The following is a 23,102-nucleotide window of genomic DNA, read 5'->3' on the forward strand; positions in this document are numbered from 1 at the left end:
ACATGTTGGGTATTTCGTAATTGTTAAAAGAAAAAGGAAGAAAGAAGAAAAAAACAAAGTCAATCCACCGCGCATGTTTTTCATGCGTAATTGTACTTGCATATATATTTTTTCCTCTTGTATTTGGAATTTTTTTTCTTTTTTTTTTTTTCAACGTCTTTAACTTTGTTTTTACACAATATCTTATTTATGTACTGAAATCGTTGTCCAAGAATAAAAATGGTGTTGTTGTGTCTTGGATTAAACGTGAATGTATGTGTTTTTACACTTGTCAAGATTTATTCATTTATATTGACAAGGATTATTTCCCTATTGCAGGTAACGACAATTTATAATGTAGATGTAAAATTTACGAAACAGTGACATTACTTTGAATATATAAGAAAAACTCCGCTATTTTCTTTCTTCTCCAAAATCATTCATCGAACGACTCGGGATTGATCATGAACCTATGGGCTATATTGTAATTTTTTTTTTTTTTAACAGATGCGATAAGAGAATAATAATTTTTTGTAACCAACAGTTTGCGACAAGTCTTGCGGAATCTCTGCGTGCAACAACAGCATGCCTGGGAAATGCTGTCATCCGTCTTGTCTTGGAAGCTGTACCGGAACGGGTTCTCAGGACTGTGCCGTGTGTCGAGATGTGATAGTCGATGGAAATCGTTGCGCTAACAGCTGTCCGGAAAACACATATATGTTTTTGAACCGTCGCTGCGTACAGGAGAACGAATGCAGGAAGATGAAGAAGCCGCGTGAGGCGTTTGACATAGTCAAGGAGCACCCGTACAAGCCGTTCAATAATACTTGTGTGATCGAATGCCCACCCGGCTACATGGACGAGGAAGTGAACGGTAAAGCGACGTGCAAAAAGTGCGACGGATTGTGTTTGAAGGAGTGCAGCGGGACGAATGTCGACAGTATTGCATCGGCCCAAAAACTTCGCGGTTGTACTCACATAACTGGCAGCTTGGAAATACAGATAAGAGGCGGTAAGAATATCGTCAAAGAATTGGAGGACAGCTTGAGTATGATCGAGGAGATTGACGGTTATTTGAAAATCGTTCGCAGTTTCCCACTGATATCTTTGAATTTTTTGAAAAATCTACACACCATTCACGGCAAAGAACTAGAGAGCGGAAAGTACACCTTTGTCGTACTAGATAATCAAAATCTTCAGGAACTATGGGACATGGAGTCTCACAAGTCGATGAGAATCCTTGCCAACAACGGACCTGTCAAAGTTTTCTTTCACTTTAATCCAAAACTCTGCTTGGACACCATCGAAAAGTTTCGCAAAGGCGCTGGCCTGCCTGAGTTCTCGGATCTGGAGGTTGCCCCTAACAGCAACGGCGACAAGGTCGCCTGCAACGTTACCAAGCTTCACACTCGGGTTCAGAAGAAAACATCGAACGCCGCGCTGATTGCGTGGGAACCTTTTGACCACCACGATCAGAGGTCACTCCTTGGGTATGTTGTGTACTTTATCGAGGCACCGAACAACGTCACCATGTACGATGGAAGGGATGCCTGTGGCGGCGATGGATGGAGAGTAGACGACGTTTCGGCAGCTGAAAGTTCTGATCGGACGATCCATCAAAATGGAAGTGACAGCGAAACTACCGAATATTATTCGCTGTTGACTCAGCTCAAACCTTACACGCAGTACGCGTTCTACGTTAAGACTTACACAATTGCTACTGAGAGGTCTGGCGCGCAGAGCGACTTGCATTACTTCACCACTGACCCGGACGCACCCAGCGTACCCAGGTCTCTTTACGCCTATAGCAATGCGAGCAACGAACTTGTCATAACATGGGAGCCACCGCTTCATAAAAACGGAAATCTTACCCACTACAGAATTATCGGGCGATGGGAGAAGGATGACAGAGCGTTTCTCGATCAGCGAAATTACTGTAACGAGCGTAAGTTTCTTTTTCTTTCTTAGTTTCCTTTTTTTTTTTTTAAAGATACTTTCCTCCCAAGGTTTCTCGTTTACCGTTGACGAGATTGTCAAACTGCTGTGGCAAATGAATCCAATTGTAGAAAACTAAGAGTGTGCGAGACGTTTGCTATGATACTGAATGTTTCTATTTTTTTTGTAGCCCTAAACTTTAGGGAGACGAAACCGATGACAACGCCGGACGAGGCAGCGCATCCTAAACCGACCGAAAATAAGAGGCCAAGTTCGACAAATCGAGATGAGATAGAAACTGACGATTCAAAGTGCAAATGTATCGACGACAAGGATCTCAGGGAAAAGGAGGTTTCGAGTTCTATAGCGTTTGAGGACGCGCTGCACAACCAGGTATACGTAAAGCGACCCTCAAGTGATCGCAGGAGACGTGATGTGAGTGAGATAGTCAAGACGGCTAAAATGTGGCAGGAACAAAATGTCTCGTACTCATATCCTGAGGTGAGTTTTTATTCAAATACATTAGCCTTCAAATCGGTGAGATGAAGTTTCTCACCTAATCTATGTCGCAGGATAAAGATAACGCTTTGACGGATGACATGGTCAACGGTTCTATCAGCTTATTCAACAGGACTGTCTACGGGCAGACGAATTATGCTGTGAAAAATCTGCGTCACTACGCTGTTTACACTATCGAGGTACAGGCGTGCAGAGAACCAGTCCCTAACGAAAGCCAGAGCAACTACTGCTCGACGAAAAGTATCAAAACGGCCAGAACTGAGCCGCTTATATCCGCCGACGACATTCCGAACAATACTTTCGACCTGGAAGTTATAACCGGCAATAACAGTCGCTCCATGGTGAAACTGAGCTGGGAGGAGCCGCCCAATCCGAACGGTTTGATTGTCACGTATCAGATAGAGTACAAAAAGATCGATTTTCAAAACGTGAGTATTATCAACATGCTTGGGAAAGGAGGTCGTTGATCTTGATGTTCATTGTTTAATCGAGGCGCACGTTGATTATTTCAGGTCAAGGCTATGGTAATTTGCATACCTTGGCGAGAATTCGTGGATGACGGACGCGTTTACGTTTTGAATGCATTACCGCCTGGAAATTACTCCCTGAGACTTCGAGCAACGAGTTTGTACGGAAATGGTGCTTACACGGTGACGAAACACTTCTACATCGAGGAACTGAACGCCGGAGGGTCCCATCCATACTTGTGGCCCCTCCTAAGTGTATTTATTCTGAGTATTCTAATTCTGGGCGGTGGATACGCGTTGAAACGAAAGTTCATGCCTAATTCTTCGGAAATGCGGCTTTTTGCGACCGTCAATCCCGAGTATGTTAGCACCGTCTACGTACCCGATGATTGGGAAGTTCCACGAAAGAAAATAGAGTTGCTAAGGGAGCTGGGGAATGGATCCTTTGGCATGGTGTACGAGGGCGTCGCCAAGGACGTTGTCAAGGGAAAACCGGAGGTCAAGTGTGCCGTCAAGACGGTCAATGAAAACGCCACGGACAGAGAGCGTATAGAGTTTCTCAACGAGGCTTCGGTCATGAAGTTAGCATCCGAACTTTTCCACGTTTTACCAAAATTCATATCATAATTCACATATCTTTTGTTGTCGGGTTTTCGTTCGTCACTCATTACCGTCCATTTTCAGGGCATTCAACACTCATCATGTTGTGAGATTGTTGGGCGTTGTATCAGTCGGTCAACCGACACTTGTAGTTATGGAGCTAATGGTCAACGGAGACCTTAAAACCTATCTGAGAAGCCACCGACCAGACGTGTGCGAAAACTTTTCCAAGCAGCCCCCGACTTTAAAGCGGATATTACAGATGGCGATCGAGATCGCGGACGGAATGTCTTATTTGTCGGCAAAGAAATTTGTCCACAGAGATCTAGCGGCGAGAAATTGCATGGTCGCCGAAGATATGACCGTTAAGATCGGCGACTTTGGTATGACCAGAGACATATATGAGACTGATTACTACCGCAAAGGCACCAAAGGACTCTTACCGGTTAGATGGATGGCACCGGAAAGTTTGAAAGATGGGGTTTTCACAAGCTACTCAGATGTCTGGAGCTACGGTGTAGTTTTGTGGGAAATGGTTACTCTCGCCTCGCAGCCTTACCAGGGTTTGTCCAATGATCAGGTGAGTATCTTAAGATAGTAGGGGTGTGCGTTTCGTTGTCTTTATCAAGTTTCTGTATATAATCTGTCTTTTCTATCAGGTTCTTCGCTACGTTATCGACGGTGGCGTTATGGAGCGGCCCGAAAATTGTCCAGATTCGCTGTACAACTTGATGAGGCGAACGTGGAATCACAAACCGAATCAAAGACCGACGTTCATTGACATTGCTACCATGCTCTTGACTGAGGTTAATGTCGAGACGTTTGAAAGGGTCAGCTTTTACCACTCGCCCGAAGGAATCGAAGCCAGGAATCAGAACGCTTCTCATTCGCCACAGACTGACAAGTGCGTCAAAGCCAGATAATTAATCGTCGAATCGCTCAACTACAAAGCGAAGAAACAGCAACGATAAAGTGATGGCGAATTATTTTTTTTAGGGATTTGGAAATGGAAACCCTGCGCAACCTGCAGGACGAAGAGGCGGACCAGGAGGGAAGTGAAGAGTCACCGTTGAGGGAGGACTTTGGAGATTTTGCTAGCTTTGAACCGTCTGGTCCTAATTCTATAAAGATTAGTTCAAATCCTATATACGGTGCGACGACGCGTAACGATAATTCAAAGGTGTCGCCCAATTTTCACGAATTTAACTCGTCTAAGGTGCCGTTGAAGGCTGACTTCGATGATTTTGAGGGGGCCTCGATGGAATCGTTGAGATCGAGCCGAGACACGTTGGATTTACCGTTCGCCGAGGACAGTTTAAAGTCCGTAAAAAATTCTCCCTTCGTCGACAAGAGAAACAATTCGCGCGTCAATTCGACCGGCGATAATTCCGTTTTAGGTAAAAACTCCATTAATCCCAATAACGTTGTTAAGAGAAATTTTTCGGAGAGTCCCAGATTCTCTAAAATAAAGAGCGAAGATCCTGACTACGAGAACAAATCCCCTGAGGTTTTTGTCACTTCTGGCGATACGATAAAGAACACTAATGTTCATCGCGTTGAATTTCCGTCTATAGACGGAATTGATGATAAAAATATTAATGACAATGGAGGAAATAAGTCCAAAGTTGATTATAAGAGTAATAATAAACAAGAAGGCTTAAATAACGGTTATATTAGCGGTAAGACTACACAGTGTTAACAGATCGCGGTACGGCGTTCCTTGGCTGATTTTGTTTCATACTTTTTTCGGGCAAAACATATTACGAAAAGAAAAACGAAAAAAGAAAAAAAAACAATTTTTTTTTTTTTAAAACAACTGATAGCGAATGGCAAGAAAAAGAATATCTTTTCGTTATTTTTACAATGAAATTCCGTTTTCTCGAACTGATTATCGCGCGTGTTTTGTTACCTCGCAGCCACGGTTACACGCGCGTAGAACCAGGACATCTCAGGATAATTAAATACAAAATATTAAAATAAATGAATTAACAATTTTTTTTCTTAAAATAATTAATAATGAAAACGTAATACAAAGAAACTGACATGTGCGAGCTCTTGAAATTGAGCTTGCTACGACGTCGCTGTAGTTTCGAACGATCTTCTGCGAGATATGCAAGAAAGAAAAAGAAAAACTAGAAAAAGATGAAGACAAAAAAATTTGTAACAATAATAATAATTTTCCTTTGGTATTTTGCTCTTGTTTTGTTTAATTGTAAATTTTCTCAATTAATAATAAGCTGTATCCAAATATAATCTAAATTATTATTCAGTAATACAGTAAGCGATTAGGAAAAAAGAACGTTAGGGCAAAAAGAAATGTTACTAATATTAACAGTAATAATAATGATAATTATATTAACGATAATAATAATAATAATAATATTGATAATGATAACAACATGAATAATATTTTTTAGTGTAATGAATTTAAAGTTATTGTAAACTCTTTCTCGCGTATGGATATCCTAATATTAAATTTAATTCCTAAGAATGCGTAACTAGATCGTTCGAATACTACCAGAGACGTAAATTAAGTTTTGGGGCAACTCGAGCGGTAAAAAGTAAGTTATGATTGCCCTGGTGCCCTTTTTTTTTTTCGTTAGTTGGGAAAATAATTTTACATTTTTGTTTCTAAGAGAGATTGAGAAACTAAGAAAAAGAGTAATATCACGGCCGATCCTTCGATTGTTCGCTGTTCCATTCAACGTCTAGCAACGAGCGACAAAGCATTTTCAACTTTATATAATAAAAAAAAAAAAAAAAAAATAAATAAAAAAAAAACTGTCTTGGAATAGAGCAAAAGAGTGAAAGGGAGAGACAGAGAGAGAAAGAGACCGAAATTATGAAAGACCGAAGGAGAGGCATGCGGATAGAAAAAGAGGTATAGAGAAAACTTGCAAAGATTCCGTTGATGATAAGATTAGTTTGTGGGGTACAGTTTTTTTCTGTTACAAATTTTCCCCTTCGTTATTCTTCGCCCGATCCTTTGATTTTCCTTAGCAACTAAAGAATGCAAGAAAAAAAGATGAAGAAAAAAAAGAAATAGAGGAAGATCGTTGTTTCGTTGACCAAAATATTAATGGCAGCATCATTAGTCGCATATACATATAGAGATGAAAAATAATCGAGTGTGACGGTCAAGTGGATGTTAAATTTCGCTCTAAAAGTCAAACCCTTTGTTATATTATAAGTACAGAGACTTTAACGTTTTATCGATGACGTGAAATAATTTTTACCAAAAATTACTAACTGATTCCCTGTCACGAATTTTGAAATAATACAAACCTAAGTTGAAAATGAAATTGTAAGAAAAAACAAGCCGAAAACTTGATTGTCACTCTTCGATATGTTGTTACACCGTTAGGTACAATAGTTTATAGACTCTAATGGTTATTAGTATGATGACAAGTATCAAATCAGGATTGTTCAGAATATGTTTTAGTTATTTATTTTCATTCCATCGATTTTAAACTCGCACTGACAATAGTAGACGTTGAAATTATAAATCATTTTTCGGCAACGATTAATAGTCTACTAGTAAGACTGAAGAGTTTTTATATATCACGATGAAAAATTTCAATTCACGGCTTTTACAAACCCAATTATTCGTCAGTTATTAACAAAAATCCACCTGTCCTTAGCTATCAATTGTTCTCAGTATTTTCATTTATTTATTTTATTTCTTTCTCCTCATCTACTGCGTTAGGTCTCGAATAACTTTACCCACGTGGAATAATATTTGCTTTAACATGATTGAATTGAAATTCAATCAATTTCCACTGTACGGTTTGAGAGTTACTTTTCAAAATGAAAAGAATGAATAGAAAAAATAGATAAATAAATAACATAAACAAATAGACAATAGAATTATTAAGATATCAAAGATTTTATTTATTACATATAACTTGTATTAATTTATAATATTACTATTACTATACATAACATAAATAGGTTTATACACCATACTCGCATTGTACTGAACAAATGTGAGGGTTGTATCATCTTTCTCGCCCTCGGTTACAAGAGAACGCATATTGTTCACTAAAATTGACAGACTTGTAACACGTGGTCGTTGTCACTGAACGTTCAGTAAGATTCGCAAAAACAAAAAAAAAAAAAAAAACCTGTATCGACTGTCATTAACAGATTATTAGACTTAACACGAAGTAGCTCTCAAACTGTTTTGTTCGAGTTGAATGATAGTTGAATTACTAAATTTTTCTGAACCTTCCTGCATTCAATGTCGTTACCGACGAGAGAACCGGAGACTGTCATAGCCCAATGAGAGCCAAGATTGACGTCAGGAATGAGATATTAAAAGATGTTTGCGAGGACAAGATATTTGTAACACAATAATTTCTATTGAAAAAGAATCTTGGAAGTACAAGAAGAAATGGCAAAAAAAAAGTGAAAAAAAAAAAAAAAACGTTAGGGAACGAAAAATCGACCAATCGGAAAACGGTCACCGTTAGGAAAGAGTTATCTGGCTAAAACTGCGAGACTACTATTTCTACATTCTAACTCGAATGGAAACACGGAATATATAAACGAAAAAAAAGAAAACTAAAACATTTTTCCGATATTTCGCTAACACGCTTACACTTACGGAGTAATGAAGAATACTGAAAGCAGAGAGGGAATTACGCAACAAAAAAAAAAAAAAAAAAAAAAAGGAGGAAAGAAAGCAAAAAAGGAATAATAATAATGATCGAAATAACAAAAATAACAATAAGACTAATGATAATAATAATAATAGTAGTGTAGTCATAATAATTATTATGAAGAAGTGTAGAATTATAGAAAAGTTGAACGACGAAATCCCTACGACGAAAAAACATGTGTGTGTGTGTGTATATATATATATATATATATATAAACATGCATACATACATATTATATATTGTATACAGTGAATGCACGTACGCGTATATGTATATGCGAGTGTATAATATTCTTCTTTTCAGTCATACAGAGAGACATACACATATACGCTTACGCAAAGAGATAAACGCAATACAGCCGAAACTAGACATACATAAACACACACGTATATTTATACATATATACATATATATATATATATATATATCTACATACATACATACATAAATAAGTATACATATATATATATATATATATATATTTATATATAACGAGCCTCAAATACAAGACTGATTAGCTATCCCCTCCCCCCAACCCTCGAACGATCCCATAATCTCCCAGTAAGTTATATAAAAGATAATACAGAACAATTGATGGTAGAAGTTCCATGTTATATTCTCACGCTCGCAGTCCATTTTTCATTACTTCTCCCCCCCTCCTTCTTCCTCTAATATTTGTTCCATTTTTGTTTTAAATTTTTTTTTTCCACGTCTTTCCTTTTTTCGTTTCCTTTGTTCACTTCGCAACATACCCGCTTACGGAATAATAATAATAATAATGATGATAATGATAATAATAATGATAATGATAACAACAACAACAATAATAATAGTAATAATAATGATAATGATAATAATAATAACAACAACAACAATTATAACAATAAATCATAAGAAGTATAATAATAATTATTATTAGTCTTAGCTTTAATTAATAGTTTCTAGTTTTCTAGGCTTTAGTCTATACACATATATACATATGATGAATACAACAAACGTAGTTACATACCTACATGTATAGTGTAATAGTAATGACGATAACGATAACGTCAAAGTACCAGTGACCTAATAGAAAGTACCTATTTTATTTGTAACGCTTTACATATTTTATATATGTACATATACATATTTATATATATATGCATATAAATATATATATATATATGTACATATATTTATATTTATATGCATATATATGTGTACAAAAGTGTATATGCATATAAATTACATTATATTATAATTATATAATATTAATATTATACATACAATTAAAATACACTAAATTAGTGGAAGTTGTGTAAAGCTTTGTCTTATATACATACATACACACATACATACACACACATATATACATTATATTGTATAATATTAAAGAACTACGATGATTCGATTATTAGTAAAGGCAACTTGACGCGCGAAAGAGATGATGGCAAATTGAGGAGGTTCGAGTAAAAGGAAAAAAAAAAAAAAAAAAATCTATGCAAACGTCTCTCTACGCAAGTAGGTAATTAGATCGTTGATACCTCTTGCGGTGCGCGAGGGAAGTATATGAAACTGACGGTCACGATCTTTTTCGTTTACTCGGAGACGTGACGCGCGCTTCAACTTCCGCGATTGTTGAAACACATTTTTCGCCGTGTCGTACAGAACCGACAAATACATGAAAAAATGAAAGAGCTGCAAAATAAAAAAAAAAAAAACAAAATCAACGCAAGTCGAAACGAAATTCAGGTGATATTCTCATACTCGTTGCGTTTTTAATAACGTTGTACGGGTACGAAGTATACCTGGATTAGTTTCGTTGTGACATACCCTGATCGCTTTGTGCGTTTGGGAGAAAGGAAATCATGAGGAAAAAAAAAATAAAATAAAATAAAATAAATAAATAAGTAAAAGCAAGACAAACAAGACAGGAAAAAAAAAAAAAAAAAAAACGTAGTCAAGACACGAAATCACACGCTGGCAGACTGAAAATATACAATATACGAATATCTATAGGTATTACTCGAATACAATTCTGATTGTTTGTTTTTCTTGTTTTTATTGTTATTTTTATTATTATTGTTATTATTATTATTATCATTATTATCGTGATTTATGTACAATAATATAATTTTATCTACACGGAGTTACACACATAAAGTCAAAGAAACAAACAAACACAGGCACGCTTATTATAATAATTATGCGAAATCGTTCATCCCGGAAGATAATAATATTCATCCTTGAAGCAACAATTCATCCCTGAAGTAACTCTGGGCGTACGCGTATGCGTACGTACATCCATACCCACGCGGTAATCGACGTAGAGATTATGCGTGGGGGTGTATATTTTGTTTTTCGCCCAACATTTCGAAGATATATTTCAGCAATCCACAGGAAGTCAACAATCTCTCGATCGACACTTCTTCGCTCTCGGATTACGACGGGAATAATAAAAAACAATAACGATACTAATAATAACGATAAGAATAATTATAATAATGATGATGATAATAATTAATAGAATCTTCGAAGGCTAAAATTATAATACATTTGGTGTAAATATGAAACCTTTTATGGGTGAACAATCCATAGTCGTATTTGATTATAAATAATAATAATAATAACAACAACAATAATAATAATAATAATAATACAAACAGCCAACAACAACAAAAATAATAATAATAAAAATAGCTAACTACAATTTGAGCAAATTGGTGTATTAAAAGTAATTGTCTAGCTCTCTTGATTGAAAAGAATAAGAAGAAAAAAAAAAAAGATGATACGATTCTTGGGAATTCAAGTGTCGGGAATTAATTTTCTTTTCAATTTAACACTTTTAACTGTACATATGCGTATACATATAATATTTGATGTACCGACATATCACTCGGTGCGTATGTACCTAATTATTCCTCTCTTGTTTGACGTTAAAATAAGATATATAATGCAAGTGACCGATGAATATACATAATAATACAACGATATGTACGTGCTATAAATCTTATATTTTATCCAACCAACTTACGCGACGATAACTTACAATGTAAACACAGTATTTTTGAGGGTTTTTATTTTCACGTTGATTCCGTGTGTTTTTTTTTTTTTTTATTTTAAACAATCGTTAATATATAATTAATAAATCGACTCATTACTTCATTTCTGTTTTAATTCAAGTGCTTAAAGGACGTTTTTTTTCGATAAGCGTTATACGTCGGATATAAAGATAAATAATTCCTTTTCATTCACTTATAATCATTGATCGTTTTCACTTAATATACGCGTAATATTCAAGTTATTTATTTACAATATATATTATTTATAATATATATATATATATATATTTGCTGCCGATGCTGTTGCCGCTGTTGCTGCTACTACAACTACTTCTACTTCTATTACTGCTGTTACACTCGCCTTTTTTTTCTCTCAGGTCTTACAATTAGTTATTATACGGAACAAGTAATGGAATACCGGGTAATGTTTCCTATGAACCAAAATGAGTAATCTTTTCTTTTTGCTGGTCAAATTTTTCATTCACGTAATTATTGCTCGTCCGCTATTTTGTCGTTGCTCTCGTTTGTCTCGATAAACGTTCGAATTCATTCATCTTCTTCACCTCGTAATCATCACTGAAGATACCGACGTGCGATTCAACAACTCGAAGATCTCTCTTTTGGTACTTCACACCAAGATACGCAGCGACTACCACAACAACAACAACTACTACAACTACTACTTCTGCTTAAGATGACTGATTCTCAACGGTACAACAATAAAGAATATGGGGGCATTGAAGAGGTCGTATTTTACATTCTAATGCTATTTATTATAATATGTTTACATACGAACGCGGTAATATTTTTCATCCTCTTTTTCTTAACCTGGTGTAAAAAAGAATTTGAAAAAGAAAAATCGCGATTGCGTTTAATCTTTGCGGAACAATGTACGCTTATTGCATACATGTATATATATATATGTATATTTTTGTTTTTTCGTTCGTCACGTTCGAATTTTTATAACATTATTGACCGTCTGGTGGGATTAGCTAATTCACGAATTGTATTCTCGACTTTATTATAGGTTGTGATAAACAATTAGCGACAAACGTCGTAAAGAACGTCTCGTACGGTTAACGATATAATGAAATTAATCTGATAACACACGGAATTGCGCAGGAATTTTTATTCCTGCAGCAAAGTCGTTTCCGTTTAATTTCTTCTTCTTCTTCTTCTTCTTCCTTTTTTTTTTTTTTCTTCTATAGAATTAGTTGCAATAGTTGCGGTGAAATAAAGTAAGGACATAGTATTAGGTTTAACATGCTTGGGACAGGGATTGATTGATCGCAACGGGTTATATTATAATAATTATAAAAATATCTTCGCGTATCTACGTATATCGTGTATGTGACTAAAAAAATACATGACGAAAAAAAGTGAAAAGAAAAATACTAATACGATTATTGTAGTCTTACGAGGATCGTCGAGAGATCTTAATTTGGCAACGAGTCCAAAAGACTGATGGTTTGTTATATGATGCGGAAACACTGCTGAAACAAAAGTATGTTTAAATCTATTTCGCGATTGATCGGCGTTAAATCCGAGTTCGTAGTGCAATTGAGATCAAAGAACTGTAGAAAAAGGAAGGAAAAACAATTAAAAAAATGAAAAATAAAAAAAAAACGGAAGTTTTTTTTAAAGGAAAGGTGTAATAATCATAGGCAATGCGAGACTTTCTTGATAGCAATTATGGATCTCTTAAGATGATCGTTTTCTTTCTCCCAATATTTCTCTGTTTCTTTTGCGACGTTTTTTTTTTTTTTTTTTTTTTTTTTTTATATATATATATATATATACCTGCAACTAAACAATGGGGGGGGGGATTGAGGCGGAGCAATATAGTGTGTAATTGTTATAAGTAGGTATTCTTATATTTTTGGGTTAAAAAAATATGATTAAAAAAAAGAAAAAAAAAAAAAAAAAACAGGAGACAAAAAAAGAAATAAATAATGATACATCTATATATGTATATATAAATATATACATATACTTATATTTAGGCGTAAGAGAATAATTGTTACAGAATATAGTGCGAAAGCAAAAGGAGAAGAAAGAAAAAGCGGCAAATTTGCTAATAGCTTGGAGGTTTATTTTGTAAAAATTTATTTCTACAAATATACAATAATATCCGTATCTTATCATTAAACGTACGTATATGTATAATATATACATTATATTTCTCTAGCGAAGCTTAAACGATGGAGTTTACGAAAGAGAAGGAAAAAAAGAAACGCGGAGCGAAATATCGTCAAGTTTCTAAGTCTTCTTCAATCGGGTTAGCAAAGTTAGAAAAGCGACGAATGAAAATGAAATATAAATTTTCGTTAGTCAAATTCTACGGGAAATGGTACATTGTTCGCACATCCGTACAAACAATAGAGTAATTGGTTGATTCATATGCATTTAACTTTAACCGATAATTTGCTTTCGTTGTTTTATCCTATTTGTAGCATTTTAATGATAAATTTACGTTGTGAAATGTACTAGTAATTTTTTAGTTGAATAATTGTGTTTGGAAACGATTACCAATCATTTCAGAAGCACAAATAAACGAATATAAGTTTTTTTTTTCTTTCACTCTCAATGTTTCTTATATATTTTAATTATCTCGATAAACGAGAATGCTTCATAATAATAAAAAAGTGTAATATTAGCCAAGAGAATTGTTACTAAGTTTCAGCTTTAGATTCACACGTTGTAGGGGAAAAATGGTCGAGTAGGTAATTGAGAATTTTGATAAGGCGAAGAGAAAACAGTATTCCCGTGATTGCAATATTTGCGGATTGTTAACAATGCTGTAACGATTAGATGAGAATGTTTCCAAGATTTAACCACCGACGATCAAGTATCGCCGAGTAGGTATAATCCTAATATAATATACCGTTGTGCACAACACGTTATAAGCAACTACGTGGCTATTAATTGTAAGTGTAATTATTATTATATTAGGTAGGTATAAATATGCGAGAAACAGGAAATTAATCTAAGTACCGTCGCTGCTCTCTCTCCTCCTTTATTTAACGGGTCATTCGAGTATATTAGCTAACGCATTTTTTTTTGCGTTCATTGTGTATTTTTTAAATGCGTGCATTATTAACATCGCCTTTTAAAGAAATTTTTTTTTTTTTTTTATTATTATTCTCAAGCTTTTAGAATTTCACATGTTAGCCAACGCTTGCCTGGAATGCCTAATAGTATAATTAATAATAAAAAAATTTGATAAAGTTTCTCTGAATGCTCTATCCCTGTTTTATCGTTAGCTAATACTTGAATGGGCCCCTTAATTATTAACACGGCGATAAATTTTTACAGCAAGATATGTTAAACGCGTGTATACGCATTATAGAAGCATGTACGATCGAATTGCGAATCGTGGGGTGTTTAACTTATTCTCTTCTCGAGATCTCTGCGTCGTTATAAATAATAAATTGAAAATAACAATGAAATATTAAAATACAAAAAAAAAAAAAAAAATTACGGAAGAAAAGTCGGGCGGAATTTACCGTTCCAAAAAAAAAAAAAAAACCTGAAACTTATTCATTGATCTTGACGATAATCCTGGGGATGAAATGTTTTTTAAAAATAATTTTAAAAAATTTGACAAGAAACTACCGGTTTATAATACTTCATGGTAGTTATTATTACGTACCTAATATGGGAGATTGAATGATTCATTCGAACAATAAATCTCCATGTGCTATTATGTTGTTATATACGTAGGTGATAGTCGTCGTTAACTTATCGATCATTATCGAGAGGATTTTTGCGAAGAAGGCGATTTCACTTCGATGAAAAAGGCGAGGGAGAGACGGTTATAGATAAATAATTGACGATTCGGCAAGTGCCAAAATGTTTTGCCGTGTGACGCAGGAAATGAACCGGTGAAATGTGAATTTAATATTTCAATGCGAATTCGCACCTTACAATGTATTTCAATAGAGCTTTTCTTTCTTTCCCTGATTGATTATACATCACAGGTACGCGATTGCGGAGGGAAAAAATTGTAGTGATAAAAAAAAAAAAAAAAAAAAAAAAAAAAAAAAGGGCTCGTAAGAAAAGTTTAGGAAAAACGAAAATAATTCCGGTACTGGCCGGATCTTGACGATATGTTGATAAATCCGAGCAGCATATTATTTTCTCTACATACATACATACTTTAAGCATATGATATACATAATAGTTTAGATTCGGTCAGTTATTATATGCGAAGCACGTTTTGCCGTAACTCTATTTCTTTATCTATATATAATAATAATAATAATAATCATAATGATCTTGTTGTAATAATAATAATAATAACAATAATGATAATTCTGATAACCGATCATCGAAAATTTCTCCGTCAATTCTGGAATATTCATCAATTCATATATACATATATATATTTATAGTACTTACGCACAGCGGATAATGATTACAATATGTGATTCGCTGAAATTGTTGTTGTACACAACTTGTAAAGAAAATCGACGTAGGAAATGGTTGGGAAAAAAATAAGGTGTTTATCGGTGTTTCATGTGTCTTTCGTGAAAGAATGAAATCACAAATATAGTATAATTGCTGCAATCCTTTAACGTAACTTACAATAAAATAATTTTTAATAAGCTACAAAATGAAAGATATTGAAAATATATTTAATCCAATTATAATGTGTGTAAATTACGTATTCTAATTTGCTATTCTTATTACAGGATATTTATACTTGTGCGCACGAGTTTTTTTTTTTTTTTGTACTTCTTCACAATCACTTACAATTCTTCAATTTATAATCTTTTATGGAAATTTATCTCAACGTTGTTCCAGATTTCAAGCTTTTCTTGTATGAAATTCGATGTTGCCGACACAATTTCTGTCTAAATCGTAAAATCGTTTTTTTCTCGAGAGTTTCGAAAACTGGAAACAATTGGGACGGATTATAATAGTAAATATTACCGGTTCTTTATGACATAAAAAAAAAAAAAAAAAAACACAAAGACAAATAACAATAACAATAATAATAACAATAACAACCGCTACTCGTGCAGCCTGCAAAAATGAGAATTGAAAAGAAAGCTATCTCCGTGACCTCGAATTTTATACGCACCTACAGAATATCGTAAACCATGTATTACTTTATATGTATGTAAAGTAAAGGCAATATCCGGGGGGGGGAGGCGGGTAGAAAATTCCATCCGGGTAATTATTGGAATTGTTGTTCGAGTTCTGGAGGGTATCCGGTGTAGGGTATCGAATCGGCCCTCGACGTCATCGCACTATACGGACTTCGTGAACGCTTAAAAGTGCACTGGGACAAGGTGACGTGTTTTAATCTAGTGAAATTCTGTACCTACCATGTATCAGCGAACTACGCGCAAATGCCTTTCCCTTTCTTGCGGTTTTATATGTATATACGTGATATATGGTGTGTGTGTGTGTGTGTGTTGCATATAACAGGTTGCAGATTTAAACGGAAGGGAAACTTAACCATCCTCAATCTATATTTATAACAATAATAGTGAGATGATGCGCTGTTGTTATATTGATTTTTAATTCAACCGCAGTCGCGTTATTTTGTTAATTATTTTAATTTGTATATTCATTCTTTTTATACTATGTTTGAAGAACACGTTTTATGTATAACGCGGTACTGTATGTATATTACACGTAATTCAGCAAGAGAGAAAGAGAGAGAAGAAAGGGAAAGAGAGAAAGAGACGCCTTGAACCTGAGTCTATACGTGTAACGTACTTGCGTGTACCTTATACCTATATGTAGGACCTATACTCACGGCACACGAACGTTTACCGAATGCTTTTACCGTTACCACCTGTTTCACACTCATCTCATCCCGGTTACGGCCGAACACGACGTATAGAATGATTTTTTCAATTTTTAATCCGCTCTGTCATAATACAGAGTTTCACTGTACGTGTTGTTAATTACTTCCGCTTGTGAGAAATGCAATTTTTAGTTGGAATAATATTTGACTTTGTCTTCGACACGTGATAAGGAGAGAGAGAGGGAGAAAGAAAAGGATGATGGAAAAAAAATCATCCGAGTACTGTTCTTTCATCTTTATAATTCACGAAAGACGGCCGACACACACGGAATACAACATCAATCGTATCAAGAGTTCGCGTAATTTCGATTCAAACTGAGTTTGCGCCCCGAGAGCACATGGCCTCTTTATATCCTCAGCCAGATACTCGTGGAATGATAAAATAATTCCACCTTATAACTTTGGCTTGGTTTTCTCGATGCTGCCACTGCTTATTCTGCAGCAAAGATGCCTTCCAGCATGTCTTTCTCTTCTCGGTGAGATTGCGGGGTAAAAAATTCGCTTTCACGAAAGTCATTCTTGCCCATGGATTATGTGCGTACCAAACTCTTGATGTGTGTGTGTGTGTGTGTGTGTGTGTGTGTGTGTGTGTGTGTGTGTGTGTCTTTCATTTTTCCATGATTAAAGGTATCTCTCTGTACCGACTCGAAGACTCTGGATAATTGACTCGTTGATCTACCAGTTGGACGATTAAAGATTCGCTCTGCTCGCGAATGACGGAAGGAAGCGCTTATGAGTAATCTAATAACAGCGGTATGTAATTTTCCAGATATAATGTAAGACTTTTTAGTCCAATGAATCTGTATTTACCTCGCCACGTCGTAACGAGTAATTATTTCTAGGACAGCCAGGATGATTCTTGACCCAGTGCGGCGAGTACAATCTGCGGAAATTACCACCGGACTTGAATGAATGGGTCGCGCGTCTTGGGGTCTTGAAACTGATTCCCACCTCGTACGAAGAATCCGACAAATGCAAGTATAATTTTCCTCGACCTCTTACGTAAAGTATGTATCACGGGGGAAGCCGGGCTGCGGTAATGATATACGTAGTACTGGGAAAAGGCCTCGATAAGCCTATTGTTGAAAAACCACAAGTGAAGTCAAAGGCGCGCGTTGCTTGTCTCTGCTCTGCCAACCCAGATTTCCTCCCGCGAAGTTGCCGGCCAACTAGGCTATCCGCGGTACGTTTTACCGTTAATACCGTACCTTGCAGTACGCGTTACTTTTCATGCAATTACTGAAAGGCGACCCTTGTTCGAAGACTTTTCTCTCCGCTAGATCAACGAGGAAGCCCAAAATCTGGGCGAGGCTGAGTGAGTACCAATATGGCGCCGGAGAGAGCTGTCAGCTGATTATTTTTTCATCGTTTTCGGCTCTTCGTTCGCCTATCGAGACACATAAAGCCTCGCGCAGGCTCTCAGGCTGCTAAATAATCGCGTCGGATCGATTCGGACGAAAACATGATGCCAAAATTGATGTTTATTACGAAATACGACTTGCTTCCAGAGCGCGGTCGTGTTTTTATTTCGGTTAAGCAAATTCGAGATTCAGCGAAGAATTTTCGTTTCTCCCGACATAAGGAGCGACGGGTAAATAATAATGATAATAAAGACAAAAAGGAACGCGTGTGAATTACAGCTGCAGGTAGATCGCGAAGAAACTCGGGGCTGGTTTTACGCCTGGGGGCCACAACCGGAGACACAGCGACGCGTCGGGAGTGAGAAGCCGATAGAAAGGCAGCAGCAGGTTACCAGTTATCCGTGGCGCGTCGTCCAGAATGCACGCGATGAGGATACCACGAATATTCTGGCTTGTCGCCGCATGATAAAAATGTACCGTGCGTGTTGTTCTTCATATTACTATTCCCGTTGACGCTATTTTTCAAGTAAAAATATATCCAGTATTTTACCGCAATAAATCTAAGCCCAGCTGCAACTCTGTAAAAATAAAAACTGTCAGGCGCGCGCGGTCGAAACTCCCAACTTTCAAATACAAGTTACGCACCATCGTACGACTGTATTTCGAGGACTCGTGTGAATTTGCTAGCACTTCGACGGATTCGTTACATGTTCAAAGTTCTTTTGTTTCGAGCGGCGGGAAAATTTCTGTCGTTCTGATTTCCCGTCTCCATCGCCAAACGATCGACCGTTTTTTGTTTCGGGGAATTTATTCCCTCGTACACTTGTTCGTATAATCATATGTCCGTGAATTAGTGACAATTTCAATCGTTATTTACCAAGTTCGAGCAATAATTCTGTTTACCTGCGCTGTACACGCGTGTGTTATATATATATATATATACATATATAGGACACTTCGGGTGAATTCCGCGGTCAGCTGCTAGATACAGAGAGTCTTGTATTATACCGTGCTGCTATATCACTGCGGTAAACCGCCTCCTCTCATCGTCGGCAATGTAGCAAGAAGAACGAGATACAGAGCAGAGATTATTCGTTCCCGGGAGTGTCTTCGAGTTGTATCTTCTTCTGTCCACCGTGAAAATTCATCATATATAACATATGATGCAGTTCCATATTTCATCCGAGGGATGACAGGACCCGCGATTTACATCGGGAGGAATCGAGTACATTCACCGTAAACGTTGACTGAAAACGTGATGGACAGGCGGCTTTCGAAGTGTTGGATAATTATACGGAATATATATAAGCTACAAGGTAAGCGGTAAAAAAATTTTATGCTCAAGGCGGAAGGTATTTAAATTTTCATCACATCTTACACGCGTGCGTTTATGTTATTTACATGTATAGACAAACTTGCGGTATTAGCTGTATGTATAGGTTTGACCGAATGATGAGAGTACAGTTTCTAACCTCTTAAAAATTTAGGTAACTCAGCGATTATCGGCGATAGAAATGCCAGAAACGGAAAATCTATACTCGCGTTGCATCGTGGGAGCATATCAATTGTTTTATTCACCGCCGATTTGGTGGCGGTAAATTTAAATCTCTCTGGAACGTTGACCACTGATCGTTCATCCTTGAGATTAAGTATACGTTCCAATTATACTTCTTATCATCGACCAATTCCGCGTCGAGCGTTTAACGATGAAGTTACCGCTTAAAACCGAGACCGTAGTCGGATCTCGTATGGGCAAGACAAGGTCTATACGGTAAACTCGTGTAGACCTACATATTTCGAATGCTTGTGTGTACATACTCTGTGGATAAAAGATGCGTGGAAAGAGACGGCCGGCCTAGATTCATCGAGCTGGGAGATGTAACAAGGTCTCGTCGTTTATTCGCATCATGCGCTTCTGCACACATCATAAGTATGCCCACCTGTAAATCGTAATACATACCTACATATTAGGGTGGGTTGACATTTGTTAACTTCTTTTTTTTTCTTTCCAAGTACTGAAAAAAACAAACATTGTCTTAAAACCTGGAGGAAGTAGGAAAATATTTAGAGGTCTCTAACAATTATTGATATATTTTTGATTTATTTTTATCTGCACACCTTGCGGACTTGTATGTAGTTTAATATTAATGAAAAATATTACCATAATTGGTAGCGACTTTAAATATTATCCCATCTCCTCCAGGTTATACGACAATTTTTCTCCGTATTTTTCGAAAATTTTTCGAGTGGCAACTTAAAAAGAAAACGTTAAAAAATGAACCACCCTACTATATACGTACGTACATTTCGGGACTATATGTTTCCAGAAATTACAGCGCTGAACAAACGTTTCCGAGAAATTTGCGATCACGGATCGATGATTTTTATAGCATTTACGAAAGGCAGTCTGTTTCGAGATTGATTTTTAAACTCGTTAATATCGGTAATTATGTGTATATTCATAGGTACAGAGGGAATAGAAACTTTCTCCGTTGTTATATCGTAAAATTAATTGCATTCGATACGGTTCGGGGAATTGCGCATTATATTCGTATAAGGTAATTGTTTATTATTACGCTGTCATAACAACACTGCAGAGTATTTGGTTATTTTTCTCTTTCGAATCACTGTACTTATGTCACTGTCGTGTGAAATTTTTACAAAATTCCACGATGCAAAACCAGTTTTACTCAACACGCGTGAGCCGCTTCAGATACTTGACAAATTATACAGGCCACGCTACCGGCCGAATCTCCAGAATTATGTACCGAGGGATTCACAGATCCGCGAAATTCCGACAATCCATGATTTTTCGATTCTTTTTATTCTCGCTTTGTTACAGGCGTAGTTAAAGAACGTAATAATAAACATCAGGAATCATTGTTTTTCCCCACCTTTTTCAATAATTAATTTTAACCGTTTGTTTCGTTACGCCATTATACAAGACATCATCGATTGCGTGAGAAAACGTAACGACAAGTAGTTTGCGGAGAATGCGTATGTATGTATAAAAATATACCATTACAATACCTGCATGGATAATTATTATTCAGTTTTCTATGAGTGTGTGTGTGTGTGTGTGTGTATACCTATGTAATGTACTTACCTACATCATATGTGCAACGCTGTCGAGACCCGTCAGGTGTGACGTCTAGCCGTCATATGTACACCGTTCGTTCTCTCTCTCTTTCTGTTATTTGCGTAACATTTCCTCTATTGTCGGGTTGGACAACGGTCGGTTACTCGTTTCGTCGTGGAAAAAAAAAGAAAAAAAAAAACCACGAGAAGAAAGAAGAATAAAAAAAAGGGAACTAAAACCTCCCATATACCGGATGCCGCTTTTCATAGTTAGCCACAAGCCTCAATGTGCAGTCTCGAATTGAATGCTGCGCGTGTAACATCGTTTACCACTTCCGATAACTGTGTACAATTTGAAAGAAATCGGAGAATATACGTCGTGGTTTTGTTTTTTTTTTCTTGTTGTTTTTCTTTTTTTATCGTCATTTTCTTTAGTTCGTTTCTTCGTCTCCTCGCTAACTCGGGCACGCGTTAATTTTTTCATTCTTCAATTTTACCGCGTACTAATTTTCAGGCCGGTTAAAGCCTCCGAGCCGTATATAAAATGCTCCTCCATTATTCTCCCCGTTCAATTACCCAGCCAGATTTGGGCTCACATTGGCATCTACCACCTACCTGTGCCATCCAACTATACCAACTTCGAGATCGAGGTTCGACTCGAATCGACTCGAATCGCGTTTAATACGAGTCCACGATTTTAGTATATTATACACGTGTATGTGCAGGTATCACCGTCTTCTCTGTCTGTAAAACAGGTTCTGAGTCGTATGTCGAAATACGCGGGTTCTTGCCGATCGTTCCATATGTAACATGTAGGTGTGTATTTCTTTTGCGTAGGTATAACAGTTACGATTTTCGACTAGGCCGGTTATTTTTTTTTTTTTTTTCCCACTCACGCACCCTTCGAAAATTTAATTTTTTACCCTTCAACGAAGCCTCGCCAAACCGGAATTCGGAAGTGAAAATTCTAAAAGTACCGGTTGCAATTTTTCAAACACTCTATTCACCGAAATATCTCTATAACTGTACAAGTCGGAATGCTGTATTCGATTTCATTTAATAGATAATCAAATTTTGTATCAAAAAGGTCAAGACTATACTATAAACTCGAATCTTCATCTTGTATTCGATACGAACGTTTAAATTTGACTGCATTTATACAAACATTATATTCGAGATGAGTGAATCGCGAGTTTTGAAATTTTGAAAATTACCTTCGTTCGTTATTTTTCTCTTTTCCTCTTCTCCGCTATCTTGACTCTACGTTATAAATTTTTCGCAACGCGTTGCGAATTCTCTCACGTCTCGTCCTTTTTCAAGGCATACGTGTGTCGCGTGTGTACGTACGAGGCGCACGATGCGTCTGAAAAATATCTGACAAGTGTGTTGTTGCGTGCGTGCACACGTCGGGAGATGAGACGAGAGTAACTCGAGGAAGATAGCCGGTGTATAAGGCTCTTTTAACGTTCGAGTGATGTTAGGAATGCACGCGGCGGGGACGGCAGAAACCACCGCCGGCGTCGGGGACCGTTACTCGCACTTGTACGGGCACCGATCTCTTCAAAAGAGAGTTAACCACCTACCGTCATCATCCTCGTCGTCGTCATCCTGCCGACACTCGCGCATGGACCAAACCCTGG

General features: G+C 36.6%; 2 protein-coding genes and 1 long non-coding RNA gene across 5 annotated transcripts in view; 2 read left to right on the forward strand and 1 right to left on the reverse strand.

The window, feature by feature from the left end:
* The window catches only part of LOC124186473 (insulin-like receptor), a 47,291-nt gene extending 37,445 nt beyond the window's left edge, over positions 1-9,846 (forward strand). For all 3 annotated transcript variants that reach the window (XM_046578224.1, XM_046578225.1, XM_046578226.1), the window contains exons 6-12: positions 524-1,924; positions 2,105-2,415; positions 2,487-2,861; positions 2,946-3,481; positions 3,585-4,080; positions 4,160-4,404; positions 4,497-9,846. In XM_046578224.1, coding sequence (XP_046434180.1) covers positions 524-1,924; positions 2,105-2,415; positions 2,487-2,861; positions 2,946-3,481; positions 3,585-4,080; positions 4,160-4,404; positions 4,497-5,199 — 4,067 coding nt within the window. In that variant the 3' untranslated portion in view covers positions 5,200-9,846. The remainder of the gene's footprint in view (positions 1-523; positions 1,925-2,104; positions 2,416-2,486; positions 2,862-2,945; positions 3,482-3,584; positions 4,081-4,159; positions 4,405-4,496) is intronic.
* Positions 9,847-15,430: 5,584 nt separating this feature from the next.
* Positions 15,431-18,164, reverse strand: LOC124186478. Its single transcript, XR_006871678.1, has 2 exons — positions 17,834-18,164; positions 15,431-16,098 (listed from the first exon to the last, which is right to left on the reverse strand). It is a non-coding gene; the product is annotated as an uncharacterized LOC124186478 (long non-coding RNA).
* Positions 18,165-18,791: 627 nt separating this feature from the next.
* The window catches only part of LOC124186472 (serine-rich adhesin for platelets-like), a 40,602-nt gene continuing 36,291 nt past the window's right edge, over positions 18,792-23,102 (forward strand). Inside the window, exon 1 of the mRNA XM_046578223.1 lies at positions 18,792-19,700. The gene's annotated coding sequence lies outside the window, so the exon portion shown is untranslated. The remainder of the gene's footprint in view (positions 19,701-23,102) is intronic.

This window comes from Neodiprion fabricii, chromosome 7 (assembly GCF_021155785.1).
Source record: "Neodiprion fabricii isolate iyNeoFabr1 chromosome 7, iyNeoFabr1.1, whole genome shotgun sequence".
NCBI classification, from domain to species: Eukaryota; Metazoa; Arthropoda; class Insecta; order Hymenoptera; family Diprionidae; genus Neodiprion; species Neodiprion fabricii.